The sequence below is a fragment of the Pyrus communis genome, chromosome 4 (genome assembly GCF_963583255.1).
Source record: "Pyrus communis chromosome 4, drPyrComm1.1, whole genome shotgun sequence".
Lineage (NCBI taxonomy): Eukaryota > Viridiplantae > Streptophyta > Magnoliopsida > Rosales > Rosaceae > Pyrus > Pyrus communis.
Genome location: NC_084806.1, coordinates 4,368,737 through 4,388,368, shown reverse-complemented (window position 1 = coordinate 4,388,368; position 19,632 = coordinate 4,368,737). Strand labels below are relative to the sequence as shown.

The 19,632-nt window shown below is 37.6% G+C and overlaps 3 protein-coding genes across 4 annotated transcripts; 2 read left to right on the top strand and 1 right to left on the bottom strand.

Moving 5' to 3' along the window:
- The first annotated feature begins 4,030 nt into the window (after positions 1–4,030).
- LOC137730935 (ubiquitin-conjugating enzyme E2 2) lies at positions 4,031–7,510 on the top strand. Its single transcript, XM_068469947.1, has 6 exons — positions 4,031–4,274; positions 4,963–5,096; positions 5,207–5,232; positions 5,334–5,423; positions 6,046–6,134; positions 6,928–7,510. Exons 2-6 carry the CDS (start codon positions 4,972–4,974, stop codon positions 7,054–7,056), a joined length of 459 nt encoding a protein of 152 aa, XP_068326048.1. The 5' UTR covers positions 4,031–4,274; positions 4,963–4,971; the 3' UTR covers positions 7,057–7,510.
- Positions 7,511–7,707: 197 nt separating this feature from the next.
- LOC137730934 (probable LRR receptor-like serine/threonine-protein kinase At1g14390) lies at positions 7,708–11,210 on the bottom strand. Its single transcript, XM_068469946.1, has 7 exons — positions 9,379–11,210; positions 9,155–9,288; positions 8,791–9,034; positions 8,514–8,707; positions 8,358–8,416; positions 8,172–8,280; positions 7,708–7,991 (listed from the first exon to the last, which is right to left on the bottom strand). The coding sequence occupies exons 1-7, from the start codon at positions 10,601–10,603 to the stop codon at positions 7,758–7,760; spliced, it is 2,199 nt and encodes a 732-aa protein (XP_068326047.1). The 5' UTR covers positions 10,604–11,210; the 3' UTR covers positions 7,708–7,757.
- A 3,455-nt stretch (positions 11,211–14,665) lies between these two features.
- LOC137731215 (protein IQ-DOMAIN 29-like) lies at positions 14,666–18,599 on the top strand. 2 transcript variants are annotated; one of them, XM_068470317.1, is made up of 7 exons: positions 14,666–14,826; positions 15,276–15,403; positions 15,506–15,796; positions 15,963–16,133; positions 16,277–16,357; positions 16,749–17,787; positions 18,251–18,599. In XM_068470317.1, the coding sequence occupies exons 2-7, from the start codon at positions 15,320–15,322 to the stop codon at positions 18,280–18,282; spliced, it is 1,698 nt and encodes a 565-aa protein (XP_068326418.1). In that variant the 5' UTR covers positions 14,666–14,826; positions 15,276–15,319; the 3' UTR covers positions 18,283–18,599. The 2 variants fall into 2 exon arrangements, with proteins under 2 accessions (XP_068326418.1, XP_068326419.1); XM_068470318.1 differs by having other exon boundaries at positions 14,667–14,826; positions 15,276–15,394.
- Positions 18,600–19,632: the final 1,033 nt, after the last annotated feature.

The following is a 19,632-nucleotide window of genomic DNA, read 5'->3' as shown; positions in this document are numbered from 1 at the left end:
GGCCAGAGCCCTACTTTTGGGTCACCGGCTTTGATAAAAAACAATAAGATAAAATTGCCTCTCAACCAAAAAAATTCAAAAGGAGCCCAATATAATATATCAAATAATGCATGGGTAGTTTGGTAATTTGGTTATTATAAAATATAATATAAAAATAAGTGGGAAGAGAGAAAAAATATAAAAAATGGAAGGATGGGTGAAAGTTGATAGTGCCCATGTGAAGGGAAAAGAAAAATATAATAAAAAATAAGAAAAATCATGAATGTTGTGTTTAAAACATTTTAAGAGGCGGGTAATATTGGTTATAAAAAAAGTTTTTCGGACATGGATAATAATGTGATTAAATAAGTTGTCAAATGATTGTTTGTTTTTTTTTTTACAAACGATATTATTTATACTAATTGCCCCTCAACCAAAAAAATTCAAAAGGAGCCCAATATAATATATCAAATAATGCATGGGTAATTTGGTTATTATAAAATATAATATAAATATAAGTGGGAAGAGAGAAAAAAATTAAAAAAATGGAATGATGAGTGAAAGTTGATGTTGCGAGGAAAGAAAAATATAATAAAAATGAGAAGTGTTATTGGCACTCCAAAAATTTTATTCTACACTCCTCATAAGTGTATTTTTCTTTCTTAATATAAAAAGTTTGGAGTGTAGAATAAGATTTTTGGAGTGCTAATAACAATTTCCTAAAAAATAAGAAAAATCATGAATGTTGTGTTTAAAACATTTTAAGAGGCGTGTAATGTTAGTTATAAAAAAGATGTTTCGAACGTGGATAATAATGTGATTAAATAAGTTGTCAAATGATCGTTTTTTTTTAACAAACGATATTATCTACACTAAGGGAAATAATGTGAGTTTAGTCTCACAATGGGCTAGCAATAATGTGATTCAATTAGTTGTTTATTAAATATTATTTTCTTTATAAAAAATGTATTTCGCACGCGGATATTAATGTGATTAAATTAATTGTCAAATGATTGTTTTTTTTTTTTAACAAACTATATTATCTACATTAAGGGGGAAGGGTGACCTGAGCCTCACAATGGACTAGCAATAATGTGATTCAATCAATTGTTTATTAAATATTATTTTCTCTATTCTTAATGTAAATTCTATAAAAACCGATTTTATGATGTGAATTTAGCTGCTTTAATTGGTTTATGAGGGGTTTCTACTAGCATGATCTAAAATTATTCATTTACTTCAAGTATTTGACTTTTCTTTTGTCAATTTATGCATATAAATATATTTAAAACATGTAAGTCGTGCGTAGCACACCGTAATTTAAAAAATGCATTTTGCACGCGCGTGAGCGCGTGCATGAAGGCTAGTACAATAAATAATAGAATGCATGATGATGGCATATTGAAGGATTATGGGTATGGCCTTGGCATGTACACATGGCAACATGACTTGGTATGTTGTCCATACTTGATATCGTCTAATTGTATAGCAGTTGTCGATATACTTGTCATCAAAAGTTTAGTAAAAAGTAAATGATAATGTGATAACATTTTAAGTGATTAGATATGTAAATGCTACATCGCATCTTAATCATCAAATATGTTATGAAGTGTCTAAATTAAAATTTCCTCACATATATACGTATAAATAATGTAATAGCATCACGTAATGGTACGACGGAAGTTATTCCGTGTGAAATTTATACATGACAACATCGAGGGTAAAAGCTGTCATGCATGCATATACCCGACATGAGCCAGCAAAATGTTTGTGCAAGCATCTTTTCTTTTGTATGAAGCCATCCACATTTTCTTGTCGTTTTATGGCAGTAGCATGTTCTTTTTGCCATCACTTTAAATTGACCATAAAGCCCCTGGTTTGGCTAGGAATCAAATATCAAACTAGATTTGTTACTTAGTATTACAGTTTAGTTGTATTTCTCTTCACTTATAAGTAATATGAGAGGTCTTAGATTCAATTCTTGTCAAAAGTAATTTGAACTACATTATTACTAGTCCATTATAAAGCATAGCCCACTCCCTAACCTTCTTAGTGCATAAAATATGTCTGTTCAAATAAAAATATCAAAACTGATTCCAAAGTGGGTGCTTTTTTTTTTTTGTTTTTTCTCAACCATTGGTCACCCATGGTGGTTTATTTAATTTTAAATTAAATAAATTGAAGAAGAATTAATTAATGAAAATTAATCCAAAATTAGCTTTTTGTTGAGGTATGGAAATTTATTAGTAATTAGCGGACTTAGATCCTCTCCGGATCTCTTTATTGGGGATCCTAGGGATCAAGTGATGCCAACTGTTCATCAAGAATCGTGTGGTCACAAATTTTTTTTTTTCACGCAAAACAATGCTACCTTACTATTGAAAATATAAAAAAGTAATAAAAAAATTGACCACACGATTTTTTATGAATGGTTGGTATCACTTGATCCTCGGAATCCCCTGTGAAGGAATCTGAAGAGGATCTAATTTCGTAATTAGCAATAATTATAAACTCACCCTGTCATTTTTGCATTTTGACCAAAGATTAAATTGGGATTAATGATTCCCACATTTGACACATAAAGTGATTGGTTGGAACTATTTGATAAAATTAAGAAATATCAATGGAAACGATAACGAACGTGCATGTTTATATCGATATAGGTTCTTGGTCTTTTGGCTGAGATTATTTTTTTTACTCAATTTTCGGCTAAGGTTATTAATTTATTCATTTTTTTTTCTGAAGTTTGAGGCATCACACACCTCTAAGGTAGGATCAAGTACTTAGCTCTAACAGGACTCAAATATGCTAAAGGCATTCAGTTCTCTCCTGACACTCACATAACACTCGTTTTTTCAAAATTTTCAACTAAAATTTTTTAACTAAAAAGTAATTTGTGTATTTGCTAATTTCGTGCTAAAATTCAAAATCAATGAGCATCGTGACTTTGAATTATACCGCAATTTCACCGCACCACTTACCGTGGGTTAAGATTATTAGTTTATTAGATCAATATATAGTGCTATATGGGCTCCACATCTAGAAATACCATTGACATGGTCGGTCCATCATTTTAGTCCAATATTCATACGTTTGTTAATTTAATTTTGCCAATTCTCTTCCAACACATCTTTGCAAGTAAGGAAATTTCGTAATGCCAACATGGAAAATAGTTTCCATGATATATTTATTTATTGTTTTCACGCACAAGTCATTCATAAGTATTGTATTTTAAAGGAAAACACTTGAATTAATATTATGGAGTATTAGTAAGCGCTCATAATAATTAAGTTCATGTTAGTTGTTCAAATTTACAGGTAAATACGGCAATCCAATCGCGTCTATATATTGAAAAAATTGGTGTCCCTGAATTTAGCCTAATTGGAGTTTTGATTTTTATATTAAATTTCGTGAGTATTTGTCCCCTTGAACTCGTCGTAATGTGAAATAATATTCAGTTTTGATGCTGGTGTGAAAGCCAGACTTCTGGCCAGGGAAGACTGAAATGCTTCTGTAAGTCTTCCAAGCCCCCGAAATAAGTGGATAACCATAACTTTCCACTCTTTGTCCCCCTTTTCATAAAAAAGAAAAGAAAAGAAAAGATAACATTGTTATAACTTTCTTTACACGACAATTTTGGTCCAAAGGAATAAAGCTCCTATTGAGTCACAATTCTAGGCCCAATGCTTAAATTCCGTTACATGATATATCTGTGGTCGTCACACGCCTATGTCAACACGACATAGGTATCATAATGCAAGTAGTCTTAAAAGCCTAACAATATGAGGAATTTTTCAATGTGTGTCAACACGGTCCAATACATAAGTATCATGATACAAGTAGTTATAATTTTTTTTTATGCATTTAAATAATTATATTTATTCGAGAGAACACAGAAAAATCCTTCCAACACTATGCATGAAGTTGATATGACGATGGGTGATGACACCCCATTGTCATGATGCATCTTGCTAGTTGGCAAAGAGCGCCAGTACAAAAGAAGAGAGAGAGAGAGAGAGAGAGAGAGTTCCAGTATCTTTTGCCTCTAAATATAAAAACAAACCAAATCATTCCCAACTTAAAGCACTTTAAACCTAAAAACTCTCTCTCTCCCTCTCTCTCTCCCCTCCGTCCCCCGGCCACCGCGGAAATCCTCCTCTGACGCCGTTTCTCTATCTACACGTCCATCTGTTTGTTTCGCGGGAAAGTTCCTGAGCTGCCAAACCTTCCCTTCCGTTCCCGAGGCTCTGGACATCTGTCTCTTAGAATCAAATTCTCTCGCCGTCGGCTAGCAGGTTTTTCTTAATTTCTGGGCTTATTTTTTTTCCTCTTTTCGTATCACAGATGCAGTAATGGAAATTTTCTCCCATTTTGTGGTCTGTTTGGAATTTGATTTCGTGGAAGATCTAATTTCTTAATTGTAATTTGTACTACAAGAAAATAAACCCTAAATTTTTGTTTGCTTTCATTTTTTATCGTAAATAACTTTAGCTGACGCAATTAGATGATTGGGATATGGATCTCGGATTTTGATCATGCATGTTTGGGGTTTTTATATTTGTTGATAGGTCGAACTTGTGCGGTAGCAACCAGTTGACTAAGATTTTCTGTGCAATTTGATCCAGTTACGTTGGATTTAGACTTTATTTGAGCTCAGCTGCATCAAAATTCAGTCAATTAGGTCTAGGAATCAAATATATTTTAGGATTTTAGAGGTTAGTTGAGCTTTTCGGATTCAAGTCTTTGAATTTGTGTTCATTTATAGGTTTAATCTTTAGGTGAGTTTTGTTTAACCTGAGTTATGTTGCTCGAATGGCTACACATATTGCTTGGTTGGCACTTTCTGCAATTCTCCGTTGATGCAAGTTATGAATTGATATCTTGCTCTCAATGATGCCTGCGTTTTTTTATATGGGCACACAAATGTTTGGAAAAGGATTTGACTGGGACTGAGTGTTATTTTTTGGTTGGCGAAATGTATAGGCGGTGAGGATGTCGACTCCTGCAAGGAAGAGACTGATGAGGGATTTCAAGAGGTTGCAGCAGGATCCCCCTGCGGGTATAAGTGGTGCTCCTCAAGACAACAATATTATGCTTTGGAATGCTGTTATATTTGGGTACGTCTTGGATGGAGATTGTGGTTTGTTGCATAGTTCAGTTTATTTAGACTGTTTTTCTTGAGATCCCGTACAATTTTATTTATGCACTTCATTTTTTTGAACTACAGGCCTGATGACACCCCATGGGATGGAGGTAAAAACCAAGAAGAACTCATATCATGTTGTACTTCGATTTCTTATCTTCCATTTGTAACTTTTAAGCTACATCTTTAATTATATATTTGTGTTTCCCAGGTACGTTTAAGTTGACACTCCAATTCACAGAGGACTATCCAAATAAGCCACCAACAGTGCGTTTCGTTTCTCGAATGTTTCATCCAAATAGTAAGTTCAAACAACTGCACATACATACATGCATGCACATGTTACGTTTTTACTTGAGTTGGTACATTTGTATGCACATACAAACTGTAAAAATTGTTATTTTCAATGGTTCTTAAATTAGTAGAGGAGTTTACTGTGCTTGGAGTTGTCTATTATCTCAGTTTTCCTCTTGGATTTTGTGAATGAGAACCCACCTAATACCTAGAAGGAATATCTGGGTTTGTGCACATGTAATCATGGTACAATTTCTTCTCTGGTATTGTGCTTTTATCAAAATTTAGTCTTCTTATGCGGCATATCCTGTCATTACCTTTTTTTAGGAAAGACAGTCTTTCATCATTTCTTTTTAATCATTGTACACCCATTTACTTAGCCAAACTAGCTTCTCATGGGTGAAAAAGGATCTGAGGAAATGGAATTATTTGGAATTTGTTTTTATGTACGCAAACATTTGTGAATTGAGATTGAATCACTGATCGTTTTCACCCTCACAGCTTGTTGCTTTGGTTGTTCACTCATATTTGCAAATATACATATTTTAACAAGTTAACCGGAATGCAATTAGTTGGATATATTTCTGCTGTTTCAAGTCTTAAGTTCTGTCTGTTTTGCCCCTTTTCAGTTTATGCGGATGGAAGCATTTGTTTGGACATCCTACAGAATCAGTGGAGCCCTATCTATGATGTAGCAGCTATACTTACCTCTATTCAGGTATTTGGCTATGTTCTATTCATTGCTTGGTTACTTCTAGTGCTTTGATTTATTGACACTATTGTTTGAGTGTGTCATGGGCTATGTCTGTAAGTGGCCAGACACCATATATGAAGGGATAAGTTGCTGTCTTTTACGTTGCACTATTTTGATCTTTGTAAATCTAATTGCTCCATCTTGTTTATTCCAATCCGAAACTAAATTTTGTAGCATCTATTTGAGCTCTACAAGAGCAAGGAAGCATTGGTTGTACTGATTGTGTTCTTCCTCAGAAAATATCCTGTCTTCTCTGTTTTATTTCAACCATCTTACCAATGCGTTCAGCTGCACCTTCACACCTAATTATGGCTATTACTTCTCTTGAAGAAATTTTCATGTGTGTCCATGTCTGTTTCATCTCTCATTTCAAAGAACAAGAATCCTAAAACCATGTAGATAAGCAAGCGCTTCTTATTGCACCTCTCTCAAATCTTGGTTACCGCTTCATGTATCTAACCACGTTTCCATTTTCCCATTGTTATTACCATAACTATATGCATGGGAATTGTTTTTAACACAAAACAATCTGACTATACTCTTTTAAACAACGCAACTATCGAACTTTACTTTCTCTCATACATCCACACACTCGCGCACACTCATTCATATGTTTATGTGGATATATTGCTTTAAATCAACATTGATAAATGAAATATAAGATTGTGGAGAGAGAGTTCCCTCTGTTTTAATGGCGTTTTTATGCAGATGTCATGTCATGACTTGGGCCCTAAGATATTTTTTTTTCTTATTGCAGTCTTTGCTGTGTGATCCAAACCCAAACTCTCCAGCAAATTCAGAAGCTGCACGGATGTTTAGCGAGAACAAGCGTGAATACAATAGGAGAGTCCGCGAGATTGTTGAGCAGAGTTGGACTGCCGATTAACAAGCTAACTCCTGATGGAGAGCTTTTGAAAATCAGTTGAATCAGCCAATGTTTAAATAACTTTGAAACTTGAAAACCATTTGTGTTGTGAAGGACCAACTTTCGGGTAGGGTGTGATATCCACACATCTCATTTTATTGCTCACATACCTTTTTAATTTTTGACTGTCGGATCGGATGAATTGAAAAAGATCAACGGATAGAAATTATCAAAGGATGTGTGAGAAGTAAAATACGTTAGTGTGGATAGCACATCCCTTCGGGTATTGTGAAATATTTTGCTTGGTCTTTTTATTCAGTGGCGTTTAGGCCTCGTATATCTAGTATGTCGGACCAACTGCCCTGCAGTTTTCTTCCATCTAAAACTGCATTTAATTTTGTTTTATGATATTGTGTAGTTTGGGGCAAGGACTGAACGAAATTGATATGCAACCGTTGTATGCGTTTGCCTGTCACATCATCTGTCACGTGACCAACACGGGGTATGTTTTGTACCATCAATTCATGTTCGTGGTTGTTACGGTTGAGTTTTTGCATAATGACATGAGTTTGAACTTTGTTGGTGGCTGAGCGAACATCTATATTTGTCCCAAAAAAACAAAGCAAAACAAGGAACACTAGGGGAATTGTATAGCCTTTCATTTATTCATATACCTTGCTTAACAAGTAACAAGTAAAACTGTAAATCTAACGAAAGAACTACTACATTTGTGCGCTGAGGTTTCCACTGCTAGTCCATCCCTCTTGAACTTGAATCGAATACTGCAAATTCCAAAGAACATTATCTATCGAAGGACGTTTGCTTGGATCTCTGCACAAACAATTGACTGTGATTTCAACTGCCGTCTTCAGTGACTGGTACGCGAAACTTCCCATCATCGATGAATCTATGATTTCTCGTAGCGTCGATGGTCCTTCTATCAAGCCATTTTCTAACTGTTAATTAGAAAGACAGAAAAAAAAACCCCTCATTAGTTTAGTTCCCATGACAACTAATAATGTCAGCAATAACAATCGGTGAAATAACAAATCCGAAACTATATTTTAAGTGGTTTACACTACGAAATGAAGTTTCGAGGGGCTTATTTGCGAAAAACTCTTTTCTATAAGATTTACCTGAACTCTAAGCTCATCCAATTCAGTAGCTGATTTAATCAATCTACCAGTAAGAACTTGAAGCAGAATAATGCCCAGCTGGTAAATATCCTCCTTCTCGGCTTCGGCGCTACATTTTTACCACTCTCGTCAGATAATTCAGATGCTGCAGTAGAAAACAAGAGGAAGATGAAGAAAAGTAATTACCTGTTTAGATGGGAATTACTGCTAATCCCTTGTCCATTAAGAGGATCCTCTGAACCAACCTGCAAATTAGAGAATGCAATTGTCAATGGCTACAAACTCTTCACCTTCTTTTCAAAGCTTTCAAGCATGTTTACTTTACTTTATGCAAATTCCCACCTGAAATGGCAACGGAAGATTGTAGTTACTGATTTTGGCAGAAACACTCTCATCCAACAATATGTTCTCTATCTTCAAATTGTTTCCAAAGATCCCGGGAGCCACGCCGGTGTGCAAGAACTGGACTCCCCTCGCAATGCCAATGGTAACCGCCATTCTCTGCGGCCATTTCATCCATTCCTTCTTTCTCCAGTCTACAAAACCAAAGTGTGCATGTTAGAACTGTTTTAGTTAATCAAATTACAATTCCTCTTTGTGCAGGACGTTTGTTCTTTACCAGTGAGATGGTCTATCAATGACCCGTTGGTGATGTTCTCGAGAACAATAAATACCGTGCTAGATGCGGTGGGATGGTCCTGGTACGTGACAGTGCAGTGTCCTATAAGGCTGACCAAATGCCTATGCCTCATCTTTGACAAGCCTTCCATGCTCTGGTTCAAGTTTTGTGGCAACTGCTTCTGCTTTAGCTTCACACATCTCACTTGCACCTGTGAACCATCTCTCAGCCAACCTTTGTACACCTGTAAATGTTGCACAAAATAATATCAGGTCTCAAAATAAATTCTCTGCGCAGAATGTTCGTTCTTTGATTAAATAAACGACGTGCATCCACATTGTACAGTTCAAATTCAATGCAATACCTGTCCATGAGATCCTTCCGCCATCAAATTTGCAGCGTCGAAGTTGTTCGTTGCATCATCGATTTCTTCGAGTGTGAAACCACGATAAGGAGGGAGCCCGAGTGTTGGCAGCCTCATCATCTGCGGCACACGCCCTGAAAACCCAAATCCAAATGTTAACCACCTTTTGATTTAATTTCAGCCAATAAAGTTAGAGACTTCTTTTTCACTTGTCAGCCACTTACTTGCATTAATATTATGCTTTGGGGAGCTTCTGACAGAGGTTTTCTCCGCCATGGATCTGTCAAATCGATCCTCTGCCTCCCTCTTCCCTGCCCTTTTGATGATAACCAAAACCAGCAACCCAACAACACCAGCAACACCCACAATGCCACCAATCATACCCAGCAACACACCTAGCTTTATCCTGTTCTCCTCCTTCTTCCCTGCAGTTTCAACCGGCGGCTTCACGGCCAGAGCTTCCTTGTGGCAAAAGGCATACGGATGCTGGTACTTCGAGATCCCACCCGACAAACAGTTCCACGAATCCAGAACCGTCCTGTTCGAAGCCTTCGAGTTCGATCCGACGCAGGTGGGCAGCTTCCCAATCAGAAAATTCTGGGAAATGTCCAAAACTATGAGGTTTTTACCGCAGGTTGCGTTGGATGACAGGGCACCACTGAGCTTGTTCTTGGAAACATTGATTAACTGGATGGAGGGCAGCGAGAGGAGGAAAGATGGGACGGGACCCACAAATTTGTTGTAGGAGATGTCCAGTTTCGTCAGCTGATCGAAATTCTTCAGTCCTGCCGGAATATCAGATCTCATGGAGTTGTTTCTGAGAACGATGATTTGAATACTGTCTCTCAACGAGGGAAATCCAGGACCCAGTTTGTTGTTTCCGAGGTTGATTTCTTGGAGAAATGTTAGAGGTCTGAGATCCGGAACGCTTCCGTTGTGGAGATTGTCAGCCAAATTTATGCTCGTCAGATTCTTGATCGAGCTGAGGGAGGGCGGTATCTCGCCGGAGATGGAGTTCGAGCTGAGGTTGAGCGTTTCTAGCGACCACAACCGGTTGATCTTCGATGGCAGCGGGCCCCACAGGCCGAGGGAGACCAATGAGAGGGATTTGAGGTTGGAGAGCTTGGTGAGGACGGTGAAGAAGGAGTCGATGGAGAAGGACTTGGACAGAGTGACCTGTGTTGGAGGGGAGGTTTTGGTTTTGTTTCCGGTGACGGTTAATTCGGTTAGGCGGTTGTTTGTGCAGACGATCCGGAGGGAGGGGGAGGAAGGGAGGAAGCAGAAGTTGGTCCAGTTCGTCCATCCCTGAAGAGGTTCGGGGTATTCGAGAAGCTTTTGCACTTGGAAGAGGATTCGAACCTCGCTTGGACTGAGCTGAGCGGTTGAGATTTGAGAGGAGATGGATAGAGTGAGAAGCAAGAAACAGATAGGAACCCAGAAGTTGTTCATTTTTTTTTTTTGAAGAAAACGAGATTAACCCAGAAAAGCTAATTAGTCCAAGTTGCCCTGCGGCTCAGGTTCATCCGGTCAACTCCGCTGGATTCTTCAGCGCACATTCAACCGTTAAATTCGGTATATTCAAGAACTTTCCAGAAATGTGATGAGGAGTGGGTAAAATAAGAAGGAAGCAGGTAAGGAGCAGAAAGGTCTTGGTTTGGTGAGGCAAGGTGACAAGAAAAGGTTTTGCAGTTGGAAGTGAGAGACTAAAATTGGTGAGGGTGATGAAATCATGAAGGAAAAGGACTAGAATTTCAACAGAAAGGAGGGGAACTGGGAAACCTAATGTGGAGAGAATGACAGATCTGAAAAGACTGAAATTGCAGAATTTGAAGCGGAGCAAAGCAAGAACCAGACAGTGCTAGTGGATTCAGTCAAGTTCAAGAACAAAGAGACAATGCAAGCCAACCCATCTGCATGAGGACTTACACAAAATGGTTTTTAAATATTAGTTAAATAATACAATGTCACTTATTATAATTGGACGAAACGTCATGTGATTGTGAATCTATTCTGTGCCAGTTGATCTTTATCTAAAATAACAATCTCCGAAACAGTACGCTATTAACTTGAAATACCGATCCAGTAACAAGATGGCGTAGACACTTCAACATAGCCGATCCCGATCCTGCGGTACGCGAACTGTTATTTTAAGCAGCAAACTGGGTTTTCAAAGTTTGAGTTTCCACTTTCTACCATTCTGCAGTGTTTGTTCGGAAATGGGATATAAATTAGGTCAACATGGCTCTGATTCAAAGGCTGGATGTTGACCACGTACATCATGGCAAACCTACTAGGGCGCCGTGGCCACGTGGGGTTCGTGAAAAGCCAGCCTTTTTCTACTTCCCAGTTCCCATGATGAAATCACGACGCCTTTTTGTTTTCACGTAAAATTATTCATCACCAAACGTGTTCAACAGTTTACGACGAACAGTAGAATCGGCTGCGCAAAATTACAATCTCAAATAACACATTGAATTTTTTTTACTAAAATCTAAATACGTATGACGCATATTTATTCTAAAAACACTTATACGGTATTTTTAGGTTGTACTTTTATTTTTTTAAAAGTGAAGTGTATGATATTCGTTATGAGAATGATGAATAAGAGCATCTCTAATGCAAGTACTCAAATTTTAAACTTATATTCTCGTATTTGGGTTTCAAAGGGTAGGTGGATTTATATATTTTGGTTTTCTTCTACAATGCAAAGACTTAAATCTTAGGAAAGATTTTAGTCTTTCATTGGAGGAGTAAATGTTGAACTCAAAAATCATATTTGAGCTTTAATAATTTGGTTTATGTGCACTGGGGATGATTGAACTCAAAACTCAAATCTCCTTTTTCTTGGTTGAACAATATTTTTCTATTTGAAATTGGCTCCACCTTGGACTCAAATCTTGATAAATTTTTCAGTATGTCAGAAACATGCCCTGACACACAAAGTATCATAATACAAGTGGTTGTAAATTTTTTTTTTCAAGTATCTAAACTACTTGGATTATAAAATTTGATGTACTAGACGTATTCTTGACAAACTGAAAAATTTGTCCTTAAAATTGATATTGAAACTCAAATTTAGATTTTACTTTGCCTCAAAATCCAAATATAAGATATTAGTGTTTTTATTTTTTATTTTTTTGTTCAAATATATGAGATATGACTTGAATATGAGATTTTAACTTACAAACGGAGTCGGTGAGTACCACTAAGGTAGTGGTAATCTAGGAAATAGGTCCTCTTCAGATTCCTTCTATCAAATTCACCTAATCATCTAATTTGAGTCCTTTAAATTTGATCTAACGACTAAAGTTATTATAACTTTTAAAGGGACTCCCTGTTTGTGTAGCCGCTGAATCAAATTTTAAGGATCCAGATTAATTAATTTGATGAATTTGGTGTATGAGATCCGGATCACTCCCTTTCCGTATTGTAGTTCTCAATCAGGGAAATGAATTTAGTGCATGAAAAGGACTACCTTGGGTCACTTTCCGTGGATGCAAATGACTTGCTAAAAATATCTGTGCATTTATGATTCACATGACAGAACGTCCTCCTGCGTCCATGTCAATAGAAAATGGATTGACATCGTCTTTAGATCTCAAGCTTCAGAGTCTGCTAACCGAGCAATCTAAACCATTTAATTTAAATTTTGTGATTTTTATTAGTTAATTTCATTGGCCTACTTCATACACAATTTCTTTCTCTAACACTTAGATATCCATCTTTCTTTTAAACGGTTTGAATTGCTCAATTCGTGAACTCTGAAGTAAGAAGATCTCAATCCATGGAAAATAAGGATTGCATTGCATTATATGTCGTTTTGTGCGAGGCTGTGTCGGTGTGTGTGTGCGAGTAAGACACAGGGGGAGAAAGAATTGGATGCTTTGATTAATTTAGGTATTAGTTCCACCGAATCCATTTTCTTTTCAGTTGTTTACAAGTGATTAATAATTCAGTGGGATGCGGCCAGCCTGACACTAATTGTTTTTATCTGTGTTTTACGTGTTTTGTTCTTTCTATTGGAAGCAAAGCTGAAAGCTTCGCTTGCAATTTGCAAAATGACGACTCGTTCGCATCCCTTCAATATTTTGATGGAATATATTCTTGAATTTAATGAGTATTTTTGTGTTAATGTTTAACATCTTGGTGCTATTCTATTCGATTTTTTTGGGTGAAAGATTCCATCAAGTTGGATTATTCCTAATATTCCATATACATTAATTAAGTAAAAGATTATGGGTTGTTTGTTGCCTTATGCATTGATAAACTAAGAAACGTTGCATGAGGAATTAGAACCCAAAATTGCAATTATTAGAAGACTTGTGTTAACATTAACCGTGTGTGGACGCTCACAAAAGTATGTATCATCAGGCGCCCAAGGTTCTAAAAGACGCTAGGCGCTAGTTGGGTAGCGAGTTGGGGCCTAGTGTCTAGGCGATTAGGCGGGCGCCTAGGTGGATTTAACTAAATCCATTATATTTCATGTAAATAAGTCATTATTTATACTTAATATATATATATATATATATATATATAATTTCATCATAAACTACAAAATAGAATGACACATATATTATGAAGTATTGGAACGTAATGAAAACATGGGGAACAAACATATAATGTATGCTCATTTAAGTATTCAACAAGTCGCTTACAATTTATTGAAAAAAATAAAATGCAAAATGAAAGTTATCTATTTTTTGTCTAAGTGAGTCGCAACCTAGGCGGGTGTCTCAGCAGGTCTAGGCGCTATTTCTTAATTATCAAATGCCTAGGCATTAATTGGGACGGTGGCCAGCCGCCTAGAGTCTAGGCGGGACATAGACGGAAATTTTTAGAACAGTGCATGTGCCCATGCATCAACGCTAACATTCTTTTTAGGTCAATTTGTCCAATATAATCATAGTCAGTTTGCTAGACCACTCTCATAAAAGATGCTCTAGTGTATTGAAAATTATACCTACATCAAGTACAATGGTACTCAAATTCAGTATGTTTGGTCCTTGTGAGAGTACATGAATAAGTGTAGACCAAAGTAAAAAGTCTTACATTGTCCATCTCATGAAATAACTCACAACTCATATCACATGCTTTCACTCCTAATTGAATCGAGATCTTTTGCGTACAAATCCTATACATATCGATTGCAATAGTGAGTTAGTAAGGACAATACCAGTGTTATTAATGAAAAACCGCTACCGTCTCTCTGAACCTTTAACATCAACAACTATTCCTTCTTTCAAGTAATCATACTAAAAGATTGATGTGATCTTCAAACAATCATTAAATACTATTGTTAAACAAAACAAACAGTAATCCAAAATCCAATTGCAAAATCGAATCACAGCAACACAATCTTAACAAAAACTTGGGCTCTAAATTTGGGCCAACTGCTTTCCTTCTTTGGGTCAACCCAAAATTGGGCTGGGGTCCACATTCCATATAAACAAAGCGAACCCACCACAAACGTCGTCGTTCCCTCCTCGTTGCGGGAATATTTTTCCATTTCTTGTCGTCACCTTATTAAATTTCAGTTTCTAATTTTGCAAGTTCTTCAGGTGAAATTAACAGTGAAAAAGCAGAGGGAGCTCACCCCACAGTCGCCGGTGGAGCAGCAGACCCAAAACGCCATCGTACTACTCCCTCTTCGTCTTCTCCTTCTCCAGTTTATGGTACTCCTCTTATTTTCGTCTCCCGTTTTTCTTTGTTCCGTACTGCCGAGAGGCTTTAGGGTTTCTCAGTACTGCATTTCCCGGAAATGCTTAGATCGAACGGCCTCGATCTTTCACTAGCTTTGAATTTTATTCCCCCAAATTTTCATGTTCATATTTCCTTCTCCAACCTTACAATTTATCGCATATAAATTTTTTGTTCGATTATTTTCGTTATTTCTGTTTCAGCATTTCTGTATATACTTGATTTTTTTCCTTTTTTTTTTAAATTTAAATTTTAGGGTTTGAATTTTGGTTCGCATATAATATTCAGCTGAGCAGACCATTTGTTTTAGAACCCTACTTTTTCTGTTTTCAAATGGGTTTTGCGATTAGGTTTTTGGTTAATTTCAACAAGTTCAGCTGGTAGCTAGGTACTGTCATGGCTCAATTTGTGTATGTACGTGCAGGTTTCTGCGTATTAAGCATCGTGGGCTGCGTTTAACTTTTTGCAATGGGAAAAACCCCGGGGAAATGGATCAAGAACTTGCTTCTTGGGAAGAAATCATCCAAGTCTACTTTTTCCAAAGTAAGGGAGGTATTACTAAGATGCACGTTGGAACCTATCTATTAATTTTCTTTCGTCTTGTGGGTCATTAGGTTCTAATTTGTAACTTATGATGTTGTTCTGGTTTCACAGAAATCTACAAATAAAGGGGAGTCACTGTTCTCTTCAGAGTTAACTGTGAGTGCTCCGCTGATATCACCAACATTGGTTTCGCCACCACTGATTGAGGCTGTTGCTAGTAATGAAGTGGGTTCTGAGATCACAGTAGCTGAAAAATTGCCCAATGATGGGGTTATAATGTCATCTGCAAGGGAAGATGGCCGAGCGCAAGCTATCTTGAGTTCGACTTCTCAGGAAGATCTTGAGACGATCAAGCAAGAGCAAGCTGCCACAAAGGCGCAAAGCGCTTACAGGGGCTATGTGGTACTTTCTTCCCCATTGATGTTCTGCTTTTGCTTAAAAATTATGCTTAATAATATTTCCAAACATTTTCTGTTGTACTTCTGTGAGATGATATTAGTACGTGGAGAATATTTTTTGACCAACCTTCCAACTACTGATGGAAACTAATTATCTTTAAACTTTGAAGGCTCGCCGTGCATATCGGACTCTTAAGGGAATCGTGAGGCTGCAAGCACTTATTCGTGGTTACTTGGTTAGAAGACAAGCTGTATCCACATTATTCTGTGTCCAGGGGATTGTTAAGTTTCAGGCTCTGATTCGTGGTCAACTTGCTAGACATTCTGATGTTTTGGTTGAGGTGTGTATGTACTTTCTGGTTACTTTTTCAAACAAGAGCAAAAGCCTGTCTGTATATTCTTTCATTCCTAACTTTTGTTGCCACTGAACATGCAATTTATTGCCACTTATATACCAATAATTTTTCTTTTTGTCATGAATCAGGGTGCTACATGTTTTAATTTATCTGGAGTAAGTGCATATTCACAGGTGGAGAGGCTGTCCAAAATTGTTTTTGTTCAGAAGGTAAGATTTACTATCAATTCTTTGGATCATTATAAGATGTATACTGAAATTAGCTTAAGTTTGTAAAGCAGCACAATGTATCACAGGGGGCATTTCCTTTAAGCCCAGTACTGTTTTATCACCTAGGTGTATGGGGGAATATTCTGGTATTTATATGCTTTTATTACTTGTAATGATGTTCTGCCAAACGTAATAAGGAGAGGCATGCAACTTATGGCTCCAAAAACCAGTTTTCAGAACTGAGTAAGACCTTAGGTGGTGATCTTAAAAAGGGGAACATGATGACAGATCTGTGCCTGTACCTCTTTGTCACTTTTACTGCTGGGCCAAAGTCGGCATTTGATTGCCAGAAAAAGAAAACAGTTTATTTGATTATTATTTTTGTTTTCAGATTTTGGCTTCATTGCGTACTTCAATTCCTCTACGTCTGGAGTACGGTCCAGGGGAACCTAACTCATCCTGGGTGTGGCTTGAGCGCTGGACCAGGTCATGCTTTTGGGAACCTGTTGTACAACCGAAGAAAAACCCTGATTCAAGGTCTCGTAGGAAGCATGAAAAGGGTCAAACAAAAGAAACTGAAAAGGCCAGACCAAAAAGAAGTGTTCAGAGACTGTCCGGTGCAAATGTTGAAAATGGGTCAAAACATGTCACTCCTGATTCTGAAAAGACTAAACGCAATTTGAGGAAAGTTTCTAGCCCTTCAGAAGTTGCGAAGGTTAAAAGTAATGTGAGAAAATCTTCTGATTCCAAGAAGGTGGTTTCTGATCGGTCATTAGTTGGTGATGAGAGACCAAAGCACAGTACTGTGAAGAGTTTGGTTTCTGCTGCTCCTGATGATTCGGAGCAAGGCACTGGTGAAACTTCCAAGAAGATTGAACATATGGCAGTTGCTGTGTCAAAACAGTCTGATCTAGAAGGAAGTGTGGAGCTGCCTTCAGCAGATGCACCCATGGAAAAGTTAGATGACCATCCTTCTGGTGACGTGCAACCATTGGAGAACAATGGGACAAGTGAAGAATTTCAAGCAATAAATCAGGAGCCAAGCTCAAGGGATCATGTTATCGGGAATGAGGATACGAAAACCAGCCAGAGAAGGGCTTCTCTACCTATGAAGTTTGAACATCAGGAGAATGGTGTTCATAACACACCTATGAAGTTTGAACAGCAGGAGAATGGGGTTCATAACACACCAAGAGTCCCTAGTTATATGGCACCAACTGCATCAGCAAAAGCTAGGCTGAGAGGACAGGGCTCCCCCAGGTTTGACCAAGATATTGTTGAGAAGAATGTTATTACCAGGCGGCATTCATTGTCTACTTCCACCAACACTAAGTTAAGTTCTCCTTCCCCACGGGCACATGGACTGTTTCAAGCTGGAAAAGGAGTAATCAGAAGTGACAGATCTTTATTGTCTTCAAGGGATGGTTTTGGTAAGCTGTGAATTAGACATCATATCTTGAAGCAGTCCATGCATACTGAGTTAGACATCCTATCTTTTCAAGCATTTCAGTTGCATGTCTGATTTACTCTCTTGCAAATGCTTCCGTCCATATATACTTGAGTTAGGCATCATATCTTTTCAAGCATTCATGTGCTCATTCTAGTGAAAGTTGGGATATTGTCACAGCGCACTTGACCTTTTGGTCTCAGTATTATATGTATATTATCGTTGAGTTCAACATGAATGCTTAATCTAGGCGAAGCTGTCACAACCAACTTTCCTTCTAGACTCAGAGAAGGCTATGCTGAAATTGTACACTGACTTATTACTTTTTGAGTATTGAATTTTTTTCCCGTTTCCTTGTTGATCATTTGTCTTGGTGTCTTTGAATCGGGTTGAAATATGTGGTATGCATTCTAATTGTCCTTTATTGTGGGTAATGCCAATTTCAGATAAGGCGATCCAACCAGAGTGGAGGAGGTGACTTCGGACTAGGTATTGTTCCATGGAAGTGTATCGAGGGCAGGGAAAGAGAAAAATACCAACTCATATGCAGTTTCAGGTTTCGTTGTTGTTGTGATTAAGTTATTGTTGAAACCAAGATTGATGTGTTGAGTGATCAGTGTTGTATGTGCCGATCAAGTTTGTTCTCTTACTTAGCATTAGGGTTATTTGACAGTTTGGAGACATTTTAGGTTTGATGTTTGTGATATTCTGTCTCATCAAATTATGTACAAAAGCGAGCGATGATTCTCTTTTGCTTGTTAAATACTTGGGTTTTCTACTGGATAGTTTGCTACCGATCGAATTTGCAGTTATGATATTTACAGCTGTTAGTTATTCAAAAGTTCATTTGCTTTTTTGCAATGATTTTATTACTGTCAACGCAGAAAGCAAACAGTTTAGTCCGGGCTGTCCAAGAAGGGTGAAACCTGGCCAGGGCAACTGAACACCCACTCCGGACGAATGTGCACCGTTCGCTTGCCGAAATATCCCCGTATATTGTAGCACCAGTATTCTACGTCTGCAGTGCTTGCATCCATGGCATATGCAGGACCGTTCGACGCTACAGACCCAGCCAAAACAAACCATTAGTGACTGCCACAGGTGCCTGGGAAGTTTCTTTGCAAGGGTTTGCAGCTGTCCACAAGATCTTCCCTGAATCTGTATCAAAAGCCGCCCGTGCTCCGGCTATTGTTGTCTGGATTGAAGGTGCGAGAGTGAAGTTCTGTTGGTCGTCGTTGGCAATGTTTGTGTATGCCCTTCTACCATCTGTGGCTGCACCCCATATCCCTCATGTTCCAAAAATACCCCCATTATTTTTTTTAGAACTCCAACATGCTACTTTTTAATTTTTTTAATTTTTAAATTTTTAAAGGGTGACAACTGGCAAGTTATCCATCCCTTTCGGGATTGGAAAAGACTCACAGAGACATTTCAACCTCTTTCTTGTCACAAGTTTGGCTTCCACACCAGCAACAGGTTTCAAACCTGAGACTTTCAATTTTTAGTTTGAAGAAAACTTCGCAATCCGTCATTTACTATTGGATCTTCAGTTCATGGTTCAACATGCTACCCTATTAACTTTTCTATATATGCATTGTAGACTATAAAAACGAATCCCCATGTCGTCGAGTAATTAAAGCACTGCATAATAGCTTAAATTAATTTTGAGATTTGGATCCTCTCTTGAGCCCAAAGATTTGGATCCACGTGTCTTGATCAGGAGAATCCGAGGATCCAAATCCTTAATTTTGGACCTCTCCATTTATTGCTATTTGGTTTTGAATGGTAGAGCTGTCCCACGTGTTGTATGTCACCTAATATAAATCAA